The following is a 20,076-nucleotide window of genomic DNA, read 5'->3' as shown; positions in this document are numbered from 1 at the left end:
ATTGAGAGTTGCCAGGATAGTCAGGAAAGATGCTAAAAACTATCAGCGGATACCTAGGTAGGCATCAAGGTTTGTGGCGTTTGTTTGGGTTGAACTATGTTAGGGAGAGAGAGACTGGATGTATGATTCGTAAAACATTGTGGTAATGGATTCCATGGTTGTGATTCCAGGGTTGATTGTTTACGTAACACCAGTGAATTTGAGCACTTTCAATTGTGTGGAACCATGTTAGGGTATTTAAAGTTTGAAAAGCAACCTCTATAGAAAAACATAACTGCATATGTTTCGGGAAGTAAGCTAGGTTGAATTTGGTTATTCAAACTTTTCCCCTGATACGTAGACACGCGTGCTTAAGTAGGATTCTTCATTCCGGGACGGATGGAAGTTATCTAAAATAAGTCAATTAAAGGAGCCATGGGAGAATGCGAATGCATATTTTTTAAATATCGGGGATTAAATTACGGATTTCTTACACTGAGAAATGTACGAGTAAACACATACATTGACGTTGTTTAAAACTTATGATTAATGATTTTAGTTAAAGGGGAATCAGCATTAGGTTTAGTTTATAGTTCACTTTTGAGTTTCTGAATCGGAATTAGCATAGTGAATGCTAGTTAGGAGTGTTGTGTTCTTCTGGGAATATTGATGTTTAGGTGTCTCAATTTTAGATGTTTCCTGGGATTATAATCTGGGGAGAATGAGGCCATAAATGACCAAATTAAAACAGGTCTGCAAGTATATACACATAAAACCATTGTTAGGACTATTTTGTTTTAGTGCAAAGGTATTTTAAAGAGGCACGCTCACATATGGAACTTTCTGAGTTTTAATTATACAAGTGAATTTATTTTTATTTTTATGACTTATTGATCTTATCGTGACTGTCTTCTGAGGTCTGATCAGCCTCAGGGGAGAGTCATTTGTATAATGAATGTGGTCATATTGAGTTACTAGTTTTAAAGTAAATTCATAATAATGGAGTTTTGGTTGGGGGGTTAGAATTATTGTTTGAACCGCAAATGAGAAAGTGGTTCAGGATTCTGTTTTACAACATTAGCTGTGAAGTTTTTTTGAATGGGCTATTAATGATTTGGTATTGTAACAGAGAAAAAGTCATATTTATCATTGAGAATAAATAGGGGAAGATAAGATAGATTAAGCCAATAGGGCAGGGAATTACATAGAAAAATAAGTTGCAGTTTTTTAGGGGTGATAAATTACTGTAGATAAGGTATTCCACACTTTGCAACACATATTAAATCCATGTTATTGTCAGATAGAATACTGAGGGTCCCCGAAGGAGAGGGCTTGTAAGTGTAGGAAGGATTTTTAATATGGTTAGCATTTATTAGACCTTGTTTGATTATTATAAGTTTTTAAATAGTATTACATTTAACAGGAATATAGGACATCTGTGATGATTTAGGATTATTGTTAGGATTAAGATAGATTGATTAAGGAAATGTAAGGACTTTAGAGAAAAGCCACTCATAGACATGTTTTTTTCTAAAATCAATGATTTTAGATAAAGTCAAACAGTTAGAAGCTTAGTGGTATTTGAGAGATATGAGAGAAATGGGTTACGTTTTAAATTGGGGAATATATATATTTAAGAAAATATATAAGTAGTGCAGATAGTTCTTTAAAGTAGATAAGAAACTTGACAGAGTATTGTTACAGGATTGACATGAATGGGCGCCCAAGGGAGAATTGGACATGTGGAAAATTAAAAGGGGCTCCTACATGATGATGTCAGACATAAGGATAATTCACTAAATCTTACCTAAGTCATTGTTTAAGAATAAGGCAAGGTTGTTACCTGGGCAGAGCCAGGTAACAAAGGGGGGATGGGTAAATAGTGTTCTAGAATAGGATGTGACCTACGGGATAATTAACTGATAATATTTTTTTTTTAGCTAATAAACAGAACAAATGAGAAACTGTTTGTTAACCAAACCTGTATGTCCAAGATTTTATACACTACAGGTGAACTACAGTTGAAATCACTCAATCCAGTCCCATAGGCTTGTTGGGGGGACCATACCAAGGACTCCTGGTGACAGCTAGCTGAAAGAGCTACCCGGATTCATATCGCACTGCGGGAGGGTAAGGCACATTGACACTGTCGAACAATAACAGAGTTCGAGAGGAGAACTGGAATTAACAGAATTCTGGGGGACATCTCTCGAATGAAAAATACCTTACCTGTCCTTTCCTCACTGTTGTTGTTCATAGAAGTGAAGATGTGTCTGGCTCTTGCTAAGCGATGTGTTCTAGGGGAGAGGGTGGGTCTTCACATGGAAGCTGTTCGCCTGAGCTGTCTTATCGTGGGTGACATATTCCTGATACATCACGTCCTACTCGAGTATGCGGAGAGTGGTAATTTGACCCATGGTTTAGACGATGAGGATTTTGTTCCAAAATAAGCACAAGAGATCCCTAGATCTGAGTAGACAGGAAGTTAGAGTAGAGGTTGGGAAGGATCTCTCAATGGAGTTTTAAGTAGACCAAAATGGAGTCTCTAACTACATGACAGTCTAGGACTCTGAGCCATTATGGCATATATCGGTGCAGGTTCCCATATTGATCGTGGACACAGGTCATAGCTCATTTGAAGAGAGAGGGCTATATGAACCCACTCGCCCAGTATGGAAGAAGGTAGAGTAGAGTGAAGATGAGAGTTTTTGATTGTAATCAGGAGAGAGGGATGAATTAAAGATACGCTTAACCCTTTAAACAGAAATGAAGGAGAAACTAGGGTTGTAGTATGGATATGACCAGGTCTTGGTCGACACCCTAGTACGGTTCTGGGTAGAGGAGTTTGGGCCGGTATGGTAAAGCTGTTCACGAAAGCAGGAATGCCAGATAATGACAGTTAAATCCCCAGGTTCCTCCCTTTACAGTATCCAGAGGAGATTATTACTGTTTGGCCCGGTATAGTACTCATGAAAATATGTGGGAGAAGTTAGTACTTGCAATAGAACAGAGAATGTTACCACTAAAAAGACCCTGTTGGATTTGAGAGGAAGATGGGCCAGGGCTGACATCTAGTGGTTGTGTGGGGGAACAATTCTATTAACCACAGATTGGGTGGGGTCATGTGCGTTGGGGATGCTTTTTACACTCATTCAGACACCAGGACATGAAGTTATCTAAACGGGAAAAGAGAAGCACTCCATCTGGGTCATTTGATGACAAGGTACACATTGATAACATTGGGGTTCCAGGGGAAGTGCCAGATGAGTCAAAGCAAGAAATCAGATCCTAGCAGGATTAGAGTTAAGCATTTCCGGGGGGTCTACTCTCATAAGAACGTGGACTGGATTAATTATATTTATGATAATCAACAGCGCTTTAACAAGTATACTAGAGATGCTATTAAAGGTTTTGCAGAACAGACTGAAACAACCAGCTGGATGGCTTGGAAGAATAGAATTGCATTAGATATGTTAATGACGGAAAAGGGAGAAGTATGCGTAATGATCAGGACCATGTTTGTGCTTACATCCCAAATAACACAGCTCTGGACGAATCAGTGCCCGAAGCCTCAGCTGGTTTGACCACCCTGGCTCACGGGTTGGCAGAAAACTCTGGGGTGGATACTTCTCTGACTGATTGGGTTTTGATAGTACGTTTGGAAAATGGAAAAATGTTATGATCACTGTGTTATGGACTACATTCACCTGTGTGACTGTGTTCGTTTTGTACGGACGTGGTTGATTGCGTGTATGTATGAAAGTTATTATTTCCAGGACTCTGGAGTAATCTATGACAATAGATGGTGCGGTGTGGAACGATTCCAGGTTCTGACCCGTGGAGGACTGAATGCCTGACTACAGGACAAGTGGACAAATCTGGATCTTTCATCATTGGGGAATTTATGTTTGATGAGACTAGTGTTGAGGATAGAATTAGATTGTACTTTGTTTCAATATTAGACTTTATTAAAAAAACAGATTGTAACGAAAATCCTGAAAGAAGAGTTATGATTCTAATGTAGGTTTAAAAACAGTTGGAGTTAAGGTTAGATTTGATTAATGATGGGTGAAGAGTCGGATAAACATTTATAATAAATGTTGGTTATGTGTCTATTCATATGATAATCTGATAAACCTTTATAATAAGGTTAGTATAAGTAGGTTAATATTTTTATTTTTTATGTTTAATAAAACTAGATGTAGATTTGAATGTATAATTTTTAATCAAAGGGAGGATTGTTGGAGGAAATTATAGTTGAAATGATTAATAATGTATACATTTCAATTAGAACCATTTATTCTAATACTATCATGTTATGGTACGAAATGTATGGGCTCTTGGTTAAGCTGTTTCTGAAAATGTAAGCAAAACAAATTAATTGTCTGTACCTTGCGGAAAGTTTAAGGGAGAGGGATGATATATATTTTCTGACAGATAAGAATGGTCCTTGATATTTCGTTAGTGGAGGAGAAGATATCTTCTAGACAGATTGGAATGTCTGGTTTATGAGGGGAGTAGAAGAAACCTCCGGACCTGAAAACACTGTACTATTGTGGGGATCGGAGAGAGTGTGAGAAACTGATGATGTCATTTTATGTTCTCTCTTTAAAATGTAAGGTTCTTTGTATTTTTGGTCAGTACTCTCTTGCAATAAACGCTGCTACCTGGCTTTTAAGACTGGTCTCGATCTACTTCATGCATAATTAATGAATTTACAACTCATGAATGAATAGAGAGATTGCGAATTTGGTTTTGGCTATAAAACATATAGGAATTTAGAAATTCCACCAACACCAAACCACCCAGACAACCCAGACTATCCAGACTAAAAAAACATCCAGACCATCCAGACTACCCAGACCATCCAGACTACCCAAACAATCCAAACTATCCAGACTAAAAAACCATCAACACTATCCAGACTACCCAAACTATCCAGACCATCCAGACTACCCAGACTAACCAGACTATCCAGACAAACCAAAACATCCAGAATAAGCAGACATTCCAGACTACCCAAATCCTTACCATCCAGAATATCCAGATTACCCAAACCAGAGACTATTCAGACAATCCAGACTGTCCAAACCATCCAGAATAAGCAGACATTCCAGACAACCCAAACCATCCAGAATAAGCAGACATTCCAGACTACCCAAACCATCCAGACTATCCAGACTACCAAACCATCCAGACCATCCATTCTATGCAGACCATGCAGAATGTCCAGACTACCCAAACCATCGAGACAATTCAGACTACCAAAACCACCCAGACCATCCATTCTATGCAGACCATGCAGAATGTCCAGACTACCCAAACCATAGAGACAATTCAGACTACCAAAACCACCCAGACCGTCCATTCTATGCAGACCATCCAGACAGCCCAAACCATCCAGAATACCCAGACAATGGAGACAACCCAAACCACAGACTAACCAAACCATCCAGAACATTCAGACTATCCAGACTACCAAACCCATCCAGAATAAGCATACATTCCAGACTACCCAAACCATCCAGACAATTCAGACTATCCAGACTACCAAAACCATCCAGACCATCCATTCTATGATGACCATCCAGACTGTCCAGACTACCCAAACCATAGAGACCATCCAGACTACCCAAACCATCCAGAATACCCAGACAATGGAGACAACCCAAACCATACAGACTAACCAAACCATCCAGAACATTCAGACTATCCAGACTACCTGAACCATCCAGACCACCCAGAATATCAAGGTATATCCAGACCATCCAGACTACCAAAACCATACAGACTACCCAGACAATTCAGACAACCAAGTAATACAGACGGTCCACACTTTCCAGACCACCAAAACCATCAACACTATCAAGACGATTCAGACTATCCAGACCACCCAAACCATCCAGACTAAAAAAACATCCAGACAAACCAAAATTTCCAGAACATCCGTACCATCCAGACTATACAAATCATCCAGACTATCTGGACTAGACAAACCATCCAGACAATCCTTACTACCCAGACAATCCAGACTACCCAAACCATCCAGAATAACCAGACCATCCAGACTACCCAAACCATCCAGACCATCAATACTATCCAGATGAATCTGACTACCCAGACAGTTCAGACCATCCCGACTATCAAGACGATCCAGACCATCCAAACCACCCAGACAATCCAGACCATCCTGACTATCCAGGCTAACCAAACCATAAAGAATACCTAGACCAGCCAGACAATCCAGTCTACACAAACAATCCAGACTATCCAGACCACCCAGACTACCCAAAACATGCAGAATACCCAGACCATCAAGACTACCCAGACCATCCAGACCACCCAGACTATCCTGACGACCAAACAAACCATCCAGACTACTCAGACCACCCAGACTATCCAAACCACCCAAACCATCCAGACTACCCAAACCATCCAAACTACAGAAACCATCCAGACTACACAAACCATCCAGACTACCCAAACCATCCAGACTACACAAACCATCCAGACTACACAAACCATCCAGACTACACAAACTATCCAGACTGCCCAGTCTACCCAACCAATCCAGACCACCCAGACAAATCAGACCATCCAGACAATGCAGACTACTCAGACCACCCAGACTTTCCAACCCATCCAGAATACCCAAACCATCCAGAATACCCAGGCTACCGAACCAATCCAGACTATCCCAACCAATCCAGACTATCCAGAATATCCAGTCTACCCAACCAATCCAGCCTATCCAGACAAATCAGACCATTCAGACAATCCAGAATACTCAGACCACCCAGACATTCCAAACCATCCAGAATTCCCAGACTACCTAGAAACGGCCAACAGCTTTCTTCTGGAAAATGTGAAGTCAAAGATGGACAAAGGGGGCGTTGTTGGGGCTGTGTTTCTGGAGATAAGGAAGGCTTTTGATACTGTTAACCATGAGATTCTCATCACAAAATTGTCCAAGGTCAACCTTTCCCCCAATGCCTTGAGATGGGATGAAATCATACATTGAAGGCAGAACTCAGTGTGTCAGAGTGAGCAATGAGCTGACGCCCACTCTTAGCTATAATGTGGGCGTGCCCCAAGGGTCAATACTGGGACCCCTCCTGTTCAGCCTGTACATTAATGATCTGCCTTCTGTCTGTACTGGGTCTGAAGTTCAAGTGTATGCAGATGATACAGTGATATATGTGCAAAGAGCAAACAACAAGCTGCACAAGAACTCCACTACTGTTATGGTCCAGGTTACAAAGTGGCTCAGTGACTCGTGTTTGCATCTCAATGTGAAAAAAACTGTTTGCATGTTCTTCACAAAGAGGGCAACAGATGCTACTGAGCCAGATGTCTATGTGTCAGGGGAGAAGCTCCAAGTGGTATCTGATGCTACTGAGCCAGATGTCTATGTGTCAGGGGAGAAGCTCCAGGTGGTATCTGATTTGGTCTTGGCCATAGTGGAGTTTGGAGTGTGACTGTTTGAGGTTGTGGACAGGTGTCTTTTATACTGATAACAAGTTCAAACAGGTGCCATTAATACAGGTAACGAGTGGAGGAGAGGAGCCTCTTAACGAAGTTACAGGTTACAGGAGCCAGAAATCTTGCTTGTTTGTAGGTGACCAAATCCTTATTTTCCACCATAATTTGCAAATAAATTCATTAAAAATCCTAATGTGATTTTCTGGATTCTTTTCTTCTAATCTTGTCTGTCATAGTTGAAGTGTACCTATGATGAAAATTACAGGCCTCTCTCATCTTTTTAAGTGGGAGAACTTGCACAATTGGTGGCTGACTAAATACTTTTTTGCCCAACTGTATATCCACAGTAAAACGAGTCCTATATGGACATAACCTGAAAGGCCGCACAGCAAGGAAGAAGCCACTGCTCCAAAACTGCCATAAAAAAGACAAGACTATGGTTTGCAACTGCACATGGGGACAAAGATTGTACTTTTTGGAGATATGTCCTCTGGTCTGATGAAACAAGAATATAACTGTTTGGCCATAATGACCATTGTTATGTTTGGAGGAAAAGGGGGGAGAGTTTTAAGCGAAGGAACACCATCCCAACCGTGAAGCACGTGGGTGGCAGCATCATCAGGAAGTTAAAGCTTGGTCACAAATGGGTTTTCCAAATGGACAATGACCCCAAGCATACTTCCAACGTTGTGGCAAAATGGCTTAAGGACAACCAAGTCAAGTATTGGAGTGGCCATCACAAAGCCCTAACCTCAATCCTATAGAAAATGTGTGTCATGCCTTGGTCTTAGTATTTTGTGTTTTCTTTCTTTATTTGGTCAGGCCAGGGTGTGACATAGGTTTATTTTGTGGTGTGTTTTTGTATTGGGGTTTTAGTAGGTATTGGGATTGTGGCGGAGTTGTCACGCCTTGGTCTTAGTATTTTGTGTTTTCTTTAATTATTTGTTCAGGCCAGGGTGTGACATGGGGTTATTGTATTGTCTTATTGGGGTTTTTGTAGGCATTTGGATTGTGGTTGATTAGGGGTGTGTCTAGTATAGGCTTGGCTGCCTGAGGCGGTTCTCAATCAGAGTCAGGTGATTCTCGTTGTCTCGGATTGGGAACCGTATTTAGGTAGCCTGAGTTTCACTTTGTCTTTCGTGGGTGATTGTTCCTGTCTCTGTGTAGTTTCACCAGATAGGCTGTAATTAGGTTGGTGGGTGATTGTTCCTGTCTCTGTGTAGTTTCACCAGATAGGCTGTAATTAGGTTTCACGTTCCGTTTGTTGTTTTTTGTATTTAATAGTTATTTCATGTATCGTCATTAGTTTCATTAAAGACATGATTAACCACCACGCTGCATTTCGGTTTGACTCTCTTTCGACAAACGAAGAACGCCGTTACAGGAGTAGGGTTGTCTAGGAAAGTCTATGGTTGCCTGAGGTGGTTCTTAATCAGAGGCAGGTGATTATCGTTGTCTCTGATTGGGAACCATATTTAGGCAGCCATATTCTTTGAGTGTTTCGTGGGTGATTGTTCCTGTCTCTGTGTTAGTTGTCACCAGATAGGCTGTATAGGTTTTCACGTTCGTTTCTTGTTTTGTATATTTAAGTTATTTCATGTATAGTTAATTTTTTCATTTAAGAACATGAGTAACCACCACGCTGCATTTTGGTCCGCTTCTCCTTCTACAGACGAACGTCGTTACAATGTGTGGGCGGAACTGAAAAAGTGTGCGAGCAAGGAGGCCTACAAACCTGACTCAGTTACACCAGCTCTGTCAGAAATGGGCCAAATTTAACCAAACTTATTGTGGGAAGCTTGTGGAAGGCTATCTGAAACGTTTGACCCAAGTTAAACAATGTAAAGGCAATGCTAAAAAAACTAATTGATTATGTAAACTTCTGACCCACTGGGAATGTGATGAAAGAAATCATTATCTCTGCTATTATTCTGACATTTCACATTATTAAAATAAAGTGGTGATCCTAACTGACCTAAGACAGGCAATTTTTACTAGGATTAAATGTGTTGTGTTGTTTCTATTATTCTGCATTACTGGGAAGGGCTGTCAGTAAGCATTTCACCGTTAGTCTACACTTGATTAATCAAGTGTTCAGTCTCCAAGTACAAACATGATCATGTGATAAAAGCATTGTATTTATTAAGAAAGCATGTTGTGAAAATAATGACAACAAACCATAGACACATTAATCTTTACACAAACAGAATGTCCTCAAAATATCTCCAGGATGACAGATGTCACCATTCATCAGAACAGTCTGTCAGAAAGTTGCTTGGCTGTCTCTCTGCAGTAGCCAGTCCCCAGGGTGTTGATTGGTTGTCTCCCTGCAGTAGCCAGTCCCCAGGGTGTTGCTTGGTTGTCTCCCTGCAGTAGCCAGTCCCCAGGGTGTTGCTTGGTTGCCTCCCTGCAGTAGCCAGTCCCCAGGGTGTTGCTTGGTTGCCTCCCTGCAGTAGCCAGTCCCCAGGGTGTTGCTTGGTTGCCTCCCTGCAGTAGCCAGTCCCCAGGGTGTTGCTTGGTTGCCTCCCTGCAGTAGCCAGTCCCCAGGGTGTTGCTTGGTTGCCTCCCTGCAGTAGCCAGTCCCCAGGGTGTTGCTTGGTTGCCTCCCTGCAGTAGCCAGTCCCCAGGGTGTTGCTTGGTTGCCTCCCTGCAGTAGCCAGTCCCCAGGGTGTTGCTTGGTTGCCTCCCTGCAGTAGCCAGTCCCCAGGGTGTTGCTTGGTTGCCTCCCTGCAGTAGCCAGTCCTCAGGGTGTTGCTTGGTTGCCTCCCTGCAGTAGCCAGTCCCCAGGGTGTTGCTTGGTTGCCTCCCTGCAGTAGCCAGTCCTCAGTGTTCATACAATACATATTACAAGGCTTCTTTCCTTTTGTTCTGTTGTCTTCAGACAGTAACATGTTAATATGTGGTTAGTCTGGAGGTTCATCTGAAACATCTTCAGTCTCTTCCCACACATGAACCATGTACCCAGAGCAAGAGGCTCCATCTTGGGCCCAATAATATTAACTTACATAACTCTGTACATACTTACAGCAGGCTGTTGCCTGGGCCAACAGGATGCACTATGGATACAGAGGAGTGGTCTTTACGTAGCAGGTATGATGGATGACGGTAGAGGAACAACATGTACTGCAACCTCTCACTCATTAGAGAAGTCTTCTGAGAGAATCATGTAATGTCACCGCCTGGCCCTCATCAGACCCCATGGCTCCATGTGATCTGTGAGCTTTTTATTCATAATATCTTCAGCAAAAATACCTCCAGATTCCACTAGATACAAACAATGAAAGAGTATTCATGTTGCAGCCACACAGAGAGAAGGGCTATGCTCCAAATGTTTAAAGTGTGAACGTGTTCACATCCCTCCACTGATTAGAAAGGAAATGACTGGTATACCAAATATGGTGGAAACTCCCAGTAGACCATGCCTCCACCAATACAATGCTTTTAGATTTGTGGGAAGTAGTGAACAAGCGCATACTTCAGGAGATATTGGGACGTGCACAAGGGCTAATCATTCAACCTGACCTCCTCCTCAGCCAACCAGCTGCCTCACATCAACACAAGTAAAATCAGACAGGAACAGGCATCTGGGAATACTTAAGGCCTCATTTAAAACATGTGGCAAGTTGATCATGTTAAATCCCAATGATGTTCTTTGCCAGAGTATTAACTGATTACATGAAGTCTGAAACAATTAGTGTTGGAATAATATATTACATATTTTATACGTTAAAGTTCTCTGTTTTGGACTGTTTCAACAGTTATTTTTGGAATGGACTGCTGAGACCAAGGAGGACATGAAATGTGTCTTCAACTCTTCATGCCATAAAGTACTAATAAGTGTATGATATAAAATTGTAACATAACATTGTTAAAGGAACCCAGCTGGAATGAACAATCAGTCCCTCTCATCTCCTCCACAGTGTTGGCATTAGCCTGCTCCTCCAGTCCCCTGCCTGCTCCTCCAGTCCCATCTAGTCCCCTGCCTGCTTCTCCAGTCCCATCTAGTCCCTTGCCTTCCTGGTCTGACTGTACAGCCCCACCAAGACCCATCACTATTCTGACTGTACAGCCCCACCAAGACCCATCACTATTCTGACTGTACAGCCCCACCAAGACCCATCACTATTCTGATTGTACAGCCCCCACCAAGACCCATCACTATTCTGACTGTACAGCCCCACCAAGACCATCACTATTCTGACTGTACAGCCCCACCAAGACCCATCACTATTCTGACTGTACAGCCCCACCAAGACCCATCACTATTCTGACTGTACAGCCCCACCAAGACCATCACTATTCTGACTGTACAGCCCCACCAAGACCCATCACTATTCTGACTGTACAGCCCCACCAAGACCCATCACTATTCTGACTGTACAGCCCCACCAAGACCATCACTATTCTGACTGTACAGCCCCATCAAGACCCATCACTATTCTGCTGGGACTCAAACAGGGAGAAAGAGACACCAAGAGGTTTCTGCTGTGTGGTCCATAGTCCATTTCTGCTGTGTGGTCCATAGTCCATTTCTGCTGTGTGGTCCATAGTCCATTTCTGCTGTGTGGTCCATAGTCCATTTCTGCTGTGTGGTCCATAGTCCATTTCTCATTCTCTGAGCGGCTCTCCCTCCTCCTCCTAATTTGTTTACATGTTACATAGACGGGGTCCAGGTGTTTACATCTTGTTGACATGTTGTTGTTTACATATTGTAGGCCACATAAATGGGGTCCAGCTGGTCAGCCAGGAAGCCATCCCGTAGGTGCATCCTCTGTTTCTCTCCTCTTGAGTTGATAGGTATAACCCCTGGATCCACCACCACCACCACACCCACTATCAGGTAGTGGTCCTCCAGAACCACGTTAGTCACCAGGGGAACTAGGTCCAGAGCCTCCTGCTCTGACCCAGACAGCTCCACTACTACCACCAGGAGGTTGGTCCACGTGAACACAGCACTGAAACAGGGAGGAGAGGGAGAGAAGTTCAGATTATACCGTCAGCATTAACAGTGTGAGCTCCACTACTAGCAAGTAAAAACAGAACAGAGAGGGGGAGAAACAGGGAAGGCAGGGGAGAGAAATGGGGGAAAGCAGGGAAGAGAGACGGGGAAAGGCAGGGGAGAGACAGGGGAAGAAAGGGGAGACAGAGGAGGAGAGACAGGAAAAGGGGAAGGCAGGGGAGACAGGAGTTCAGTGGTCAGATATAGAACTGATCAAGTTTGACCTTACACAAATAATTTTCGAATACATGCTACACAACACCTGACAGTGAAAGATATCACAAGTCTCTGAGTTAATCTGTATATTGCGTGTAGATGTGGGACTATAGAGTCCCCTGTGTGTAGATGTGGGACTATAGAGTCCCCTGTGTGTAGATGTGGGACTATAGAGTCCCCTGTGTGTAGATGTGGGACTATAGAGTCCCCTGTGTGTAGATGTGGGACTATAGAGTCCCCTGTGTGTAGATGTGGGACTATAGAGTCCCCTGTGTGTAGATGTGGGACTATAGAGTCCCCTGTGTGTAGATGTGGGACTATAGAGTCCCCTGTGTGTAGATGTGGGACTATAGTGTCTCCTGTGTGTAGATGTGGGTCTATAGAGTCCCCTGTGTGTAGATGTGGGACTATACAGTCCCCTGTGTGTAGATGTGGGACTAGAGAGTCTCCTGTGTGTAGATGTGGGACTATAGAGTCTCCTGTGTGTAGATGTGGGTCTATAGAGTCCCCTGTGTGTAGATGTGGGACTATAGTGTCTCCTGTGTGTAGATGTGGGACTATAGTGTCTCCTGTGTGTAGATGTGGGACTATATAGTCTCCTGTGTGTAAATGTGGGACTAGAGTCTCCTGTGTGTAGATGTGGGACGAGAGTCTCTTGTGTGTAGATGTGGGACTACAGATATGTGGGTATAATGTGGGATTAATGTGCCTCACCATTCAGTGATGCTCTTGTGTGAGCGGATAACGGATGTCTCGATGTCGATGGGATGATATCTCATCCCTCTCAGCTCCAATGTCTCATCCAGAGACCCCACCACATAGAGAGCATCATGACGTTCTGCAACACAGGTTAGCAACGTCCAATAAGAACTAAATATTACACAGCATTTCAAAAACTACTTCCTGACTCGGTGCCGGCGTCCCCTGTATAGAGCCTCATTATTGTTGTGTTACTTGAAATTATTACTTTTTATTTTAGTCCACCTGGTAAATATTTTCTTAACTCTTCTTGAACTGCGCTGTTAGTTAAGGGCTTGTAAGTACCGGTAAGCATTTCACTGTAAGGTCTACACTTGTTGTATTCGACGCACGTGACAAAGAAAGTTTGATATGATTTGAATGGTGTCTGAGTACAGTAGGTGTTGGTATAAGAGTCTCTTCTCAGTAATCTAGAATAGTGTTGGAGCAGGTTAACGTCAGTCGGGGTCATTGTTAACGTCAGTCGGGGTCATTGTTAACGTCAGTCGGGGTCATTGTTAACGTCAGTCGGGGTCATTGTTAACGTTTGTTAACTCTCCTCTAGGTAAACCTTTACTAGTCCTGTATTAGTCGTGCTTTTACACCTGCATTACTTGCAGTTTGGGGTTTTAGGCTGGGTTTCTGTATAGCACTTTGAGATATCAGCTGATGTATGAAGGGCTATATAAATACATTTGATTTGATTTATTAACAGACCTTTACTAGTCCTGTATTAGAGGACCTTTACTAGTCCTGTATTAACAGACCTTTACTAGTCCTGTATTAACAGACCTTTACTAGTCCTGTATTAACATACCTTTACTAGTCCTGTATTAACATACCTTTACTAGTCCTGTATTACTAGTCCTGTATTAGAGGACCTTTACTAGTCCTGTATTACTAGTCCTGTATTAACAGACCTTTACTAGTCCTGTATTAACAGATCTTTACTAGTCCTGTATTAACAGACCTTTACTAGTCCTGTATTAACATACCTTTACTAGTCCTGTATTAACAGACCTTTACTAGTCCTGTATTAACATACCTTTACTAGTCCTGTATTAACAGACCTTTACTAGTCCTGTATTAACATACCTTTACTAGTCCTGTATTACTAGTCCTGTATTAACAGACCTTTACTAGTCCTGTATTAACAGACCTTTACTAGTCCTGTATTAGAGGACCTTTACTAGTCCTGTATTAACAGACCTTTACTAGTCCTGTATTAACAGACCTTTACTAGTCCTGTATTAGAGGACCTTTACTAGTCCTGTATTAACAGACCTTTACTAGTCCTGTATTAACAGACCTTTACTAGTCCTGTATTAACAGACCTTTACTAGTCCTGTATTAACAGACCTTTACTAGTCCTGTATTAACAGACCTTTACTAGTCCTGTATTAACATACCTTTACTAGTCCTGTATTACTAGTCCTGTATTAGAGGACCTTTACTAGTCCTGTATTACTAGTCCTGTATTAACATACCTTTACTAGTCCTGTATTACTAGTCCTGTATTAACATACCTTTACTAGTCCTGTATTAGAGGACCTTTACTAGTCCTGTATTAGAGGACCTTTACTAGTCCTGTATTAACAGACCTTTACTAGTCCTGTATTAGAGGACCTTTACTAGTCCTGTATTAACAGACCTTTACTAGTCCTGTATTAACAGACCTTTACTAGTCCTGTATTAACATACCTTTACTAGTCCTGTATTAACATACCTTTACTAGTCCTGTATTAACATACCTTTACTAGTCCTGTATTACTAGTCCTGTATTAGAGGACCTTTACTAGTCCTGTATTACTAGTCCTGTATTAACAGACCTTTACTAGTCCTGTATTAACAGATCTTTACTAGTCCTCTATTAACAGATCTGTACTAGTCCTGTATTAGAGGACCTTTACTAGTCCTGTATTAACAGACCTTTACTAGTCCTGTATTAACAGACCTTTACTAGTCCTGTATTAACAGACCTTTACTAGTCCTGTATTAACAGACCTTTACTAGTCCTGTATTAACAGACCTTTACTAGTCCTGTATTAACAGACCTTTACTAGTCCTGTATTAACAGACCTTTACTAGTCCTGCATTAACAGACCTTTACTAGTCCTGTATTAACAGACCTTTACTAGTCCTGTATTAACAGACCTTTACTAGTCCTGTATTAGTGGACTGATATAGCAGTCTGTAACTCTGGGCCTTTACTAGTCCTGTATTAGAGGACTGATATAGCAGTCTGTAACTCTGGGCCTTTACTAGTCCTGTATTAGAGGACTGATATAGCAGTCTAACTCTGGGCCTTTACTAGTCCTGTATTAGAGGACTGATATAGCAGTCTAACTCTGGGCCTTTACTAGTCCTGTATTAGTGGACTGATATAGCAGTCTAACTCTGGGCCTTTACTAGTCCTGTATTAGAGGACTGATATAGCAGTCTGTAACTCTGGGCCTTTACTAGTCCTGTATTAGTGGACTGATATAGCAGTCTAACTCTGGGCCTTTACTAGTCCTGTATTAGTGGACTGATATAGCAGTCTGTAACTCTGGGCCTTTACTAGTCCTGTATTAGTGGACTGATATAGCAGTCTGTAACTCTGGGCCTTAACTAGTCCTGTATTAGTGGACTGATATAGCAGTCTGTAACTCTGGGCCTTTACTAGTCCTGTATTAGTGGACTGATATAGCAGTCTGTAACTCTGGGCCTTTACTAGTCCTGTATTAGTGGACTGATATAGCAGTCTGTAACTCTGGGCCTTTACTAGTCCTGTATTAGTGGACTGATATAGCAGTCTGTAACTCTGGGCCTTTACTAGTCCTGTATTAGAGGACTGATATAGCAGTCTGTAACTCTGGGCCTTTACTAGTCCTGTATTAGTGGACTGATATAGCAGTCTGTACTCTGGGCCTTTACTAGTCCTGTATTAGAGGACCTTTACTAGTCCTGTATTAACAGACCTTTACTAGTCCTGTATTAACAGACCTTTACTAGTCCTGTATTAGAGGACCTTTACTAGTCCTGTATTAACAGAACTTTACTAGTCCTGTATTAACAGACCTTTACTAGTCCTGTATTAACAGACCTTTACTAGTCCTGTATTAACAGACCTTTACTAGTCCTGTATTAACATACCTTTACTAGTCCTGTATTAACATACCTTTACTAGTCCTGTATTACTAGTCCTGTATTACTAGTCCTGTATTAACAGACCTTTACTAGTCCTGTATTAACAGACCTTTACTAGTCCTGTATTAACAGATCTTTACTAGTCCTCTATTAACAGATCTGTACTAGTCCTGTATTAGAGGACCTTTACTAGTCCTGTATTAACAGACCTTTACTAGTCCTGTATTAACAGACCTTTACTAGTCCTGTATTAACAGACCTTTACTAGTCCTGTATTAACAGACCTTTACTAGTCCTGTATTAACAGACCTTTACTAGTCCTGTATTAACAGACCTTTACTAGTCCTGTATTAACAGACCTTTACTAGTCCTGTATTAACAGACCTTTACTAGTCCTGCATTAACAGACCTTTACTAGTCCTGTATTAACAGACCTTTACTAGTCCTGTATTAACAGACCTTTACTAGTCCTGTATTAACAGACCTTTACTAGTCCTGTATTAGTGGACTGATATAGCAGTCTGTAACTCTGGGCCTTTACTAGTCCTGTATTAGAGGACTGATATAGCAGTCTGTAACTCTGGGCCTTTACTAGTCCTGTATTAGAGGACTGATATAGCAGTCTAACTCTGGGCCTTTACTAGTCCTGTATTAGTGGACTGATATAGCAGTCTAACTCTGGGCCTTTACTAGTCCTGTATTAGTGGACTGATATAGCAGTCTAACTCTGGGCCTTTACTAGTCCTGTATTAGTGGACTGATATAGCAGTCTGTAACTCTGGGCCTTTACTAGTCCTGTATTAGAGGACTGATATAGCAGTCTGTAACTCTGGGCCTTTACTAGTCCTGTATTAGTGGACTGATATAGCAGTCTAACTCTGGGCCTTTACTAGTCCTGTATTAGTGGACTGATATAGCAGTCTGTAACTCTGGGCCTTTACTAGTCCTGTATTAGTGGACTGATATAGCAGTCTGTAACTCTGGGCCTTTACTAGTCCTGTATAAGTGGACTGATATAGCAGTCTGTAACTCTGGGCCTTTACTAGTCCTGTATTAGTGGACTGATATAGCAGTCTGTAACTCTGGGCCTTTACTAGTCCTGTATTAGTGGACTGATATAGCAGTCTGTAACTCTGGGCCTTTACTAGTCCTGTATTAGTGGACTGATATAGCAGTCTGTAACTCTGGGCCTTTACTAGTCCTGTATTAGAGGACTGATATAGCAGTCTGTAACTCTGGGCCTTTACTAGTCCTGTATTAGTGGACTGATATAGCAGTCTGTACTCTGGGCCTTTACTAGTCCTGTATTAGAGGACTGATATAGCAGTCTGTAACTCTGGGCCTTTACTAGTCCTGTATTAGTGGACTGATATAGCAGTCTGTAACTCTGGGCCTTTACTAGTCCTGTATTAGAGGACTGATATAGCAGTCTGTAACTCTGGGCCTTTACTAGTCCTGTATTAGAGGACTGATATAGCAGTCTGTAACTCTGGGCCTTTACTAGTCCTGTATTAGAGGACTGATATAGCAGTCTGTAACTCTGGGCCTTTACTAGTCCTGTATTAGTGGACTGATATAGCAGTCTGTACTCTGGGCCTTTACTAGTCCTGTATTAGAGGACCTTTACTAGTCCTGTATTAACAGACCTTTACTAGTCCTGTATTAACAGACCTTTACTAGTCCTGTATTAGAGGACCTTTACTAGTCCTGTATTAACAGACCTTTACTAGTCCTGTATTAACAGACCTTTACTAGTCCTGTATTAACAGACCTTTACTAGTCCTGTATTAACAGACCTTTACTAGTCCTGTATTAACAGACCTTTACTAGTCCTGTATTAACATACCTTTACTAGTCCTGTATTAACATACCTTTACTAGTCCTGTATTACTAGTCCTGTATTAGAGGACCTTTACTAGTCCTGTATTACTAGTCCTGTATTAACAGACCTTTACTAGTCCTGTATTAACAGACCTTTACTAGTCCTGTATTAACAGATCTTTACTAGTCCTCTATTAACAGATCTGTACTAGTCCTGTATTAGAGGACCTTTACTAGTCCTGTATTAACAGACCTTTACTAGTCCTGTATTAACAGACCTTTACTAGTCCTGTATTAACAGACCTTTACTAGTCCTGTATTAACAGACCTTTACTAGTCCTGCATTAACAGACCTTTACTAGTCCTGTATTAACAGACCTTTACTAGTCCTGTATTAACAGACCTATACTAGTCCTGTATTAGTGGACTGATATAGCAGTCTGTAACTCTGGGCCTTTACTAGTCCTGTATTAGAGGACTGATATAGCAGTCTGTAACTCTGGGCCTTTACTAGTCCTGTATTAGAGGACTGATATAGCAGTCTAACTCTGGGCCTTTACTAGTCCTGTATTAGAGGACTGATATAGCAGTCTAACTCTGGGCCTTTACTAGTCCTGTATTAGTGGACTGATATAGCAGACTAACTCTGGGCCTTTACTAGTCCTGTATTAGTGGACTGATATAGCAGTCTAACTCTGGGCCTTTACTAGTCCTGTATTAGTGGACTGATATAGCAGTCTGTAACTCTGGGCCTTTACTAGTCCTGTATTAGAGGACTGATATAGCAGTCTGTAACTCTGGGCCTTTACTAGTCCTGTATTAGTGGACTGATATAGCAGTCTAACTCTGGGCCTTTACTAGTCCTGTATTAGTGGACTGATATAGCAGTCTGTAACTCTGGGCCTTTACTAGTCCTGTATTAGTGGACTGATATAGCAGTCTGTAACTCTGGGCCTTTACTAGTCCTGTATTAGTGGACTGATATAGCAGTCTGTAACTCTGGGCCTTTACTAGTCCTGTATTAGTGGACTGATATAGCAGTCTGTAACTCTGGGCCTTTACTAGTCCTGTATTAGTGGACTGATATAGCAGTCTGTAACTCTGGGCCTTTACTAGTCCTGTATTAGTGGACTGATATAGCAGTCTGTAACTCTGGGCCTTTACTAGTCCTGTATTAGAGGACTGATATAGCAGTCTGTAATTCTGGGCCTTTACTAGTCCTGTATTAGTGGACTGATATAGCAGTCTGTACTCTGGGCCTTTACTAGTCCTGTATTAGAGGACTGATATAGCAGTCTGTAACTCTGGGCCTTTACTAGTCCTGTATTAGTGGACTGATATAGCAGTCTGTAACTCTGGGCCTTTACTAGTCCTGTATTAGAGGACTGATATAGCAGTCTGTAACTCTGGGCCTTTACTAGTCCTGTATTAGAGGACTGATATAGCAGTCTGTAACTCTGGGCCTTTACTAGTCCTGTATTAGAGGACTGATATAGCAGTCTGTAACTCTGGGCCTTTACTAGTCCTGTATTAGTGGACTGATATAGCAGTCTGTACTCTGGGCCTTTACTAGTCCTGTATTAGTGGACTGATATAGCAGTCTGTAACTCTGGGCCTTTACTAGTCCTGTATTAGTGGACTGATATAGCAGTCTGTACTCTGGGCCTTTACTAGTCCTGTATTAGAGGACTGATATAGCAGTCTAACTCTGG

At 41.8% G+C, this 20,076-nt stretch overlaps 1 protein-coding gene across 8 annotated transcripts in view; it reads right to left on the bottom strand.

The window, feature by feature from the left end:
* Positions 1-9,578: 9,578 nt before the first annotated feature.
* The window catches only part of dip2a (disco-interacting protein 2 homolog A), a 190,050-nt gene continuing 179,552 nt past the window's right edge, over positions 9,579-20,076 (bottom strand). For all 8 annotated transcript variants that reach the window (XM_031805488.1, XM_031805489.1, XM_031805491.1 and 5 more), the window contains 2 exons: positions 13,391-13,514; positions 9,579-12,416 (listed from right to left, as the gene is read on the bottom strand). In XM_031805488.1, the coding sequence (XP_031661348.1) occupies positions 12,164-12,416; positions 13,391-13,514 (377 nt within the window). In that variant the 3' untranslated portion in view covers positions 9,579-12,163. The remainder of the gene's footprint in view (positions 12,417-13,390; positions 13,515-20,076) is intronic.

The sequence above is a fragment of the Oncorhynchus kisutch genome, linkage group LG26 (genome assembly GCF_002021735.2).
Source record: "Oncorhynchus kisutch isolate 150728-3 linkage group LG26, Okis_V2, whole genome shotgun sequence".
Lineage (NCBI taxonomy): Eukaryota > Metazoa > Chordata > Actinopteri > Salmoniformes > Salmonidae > Oncorhynchus > Oncorhynchus kisutch.
The sequence above is the reverse complement of the archived record's forward strand: the minus strand, read 5'-3'. Positions and strand labels throughout refer to the sequence as shown.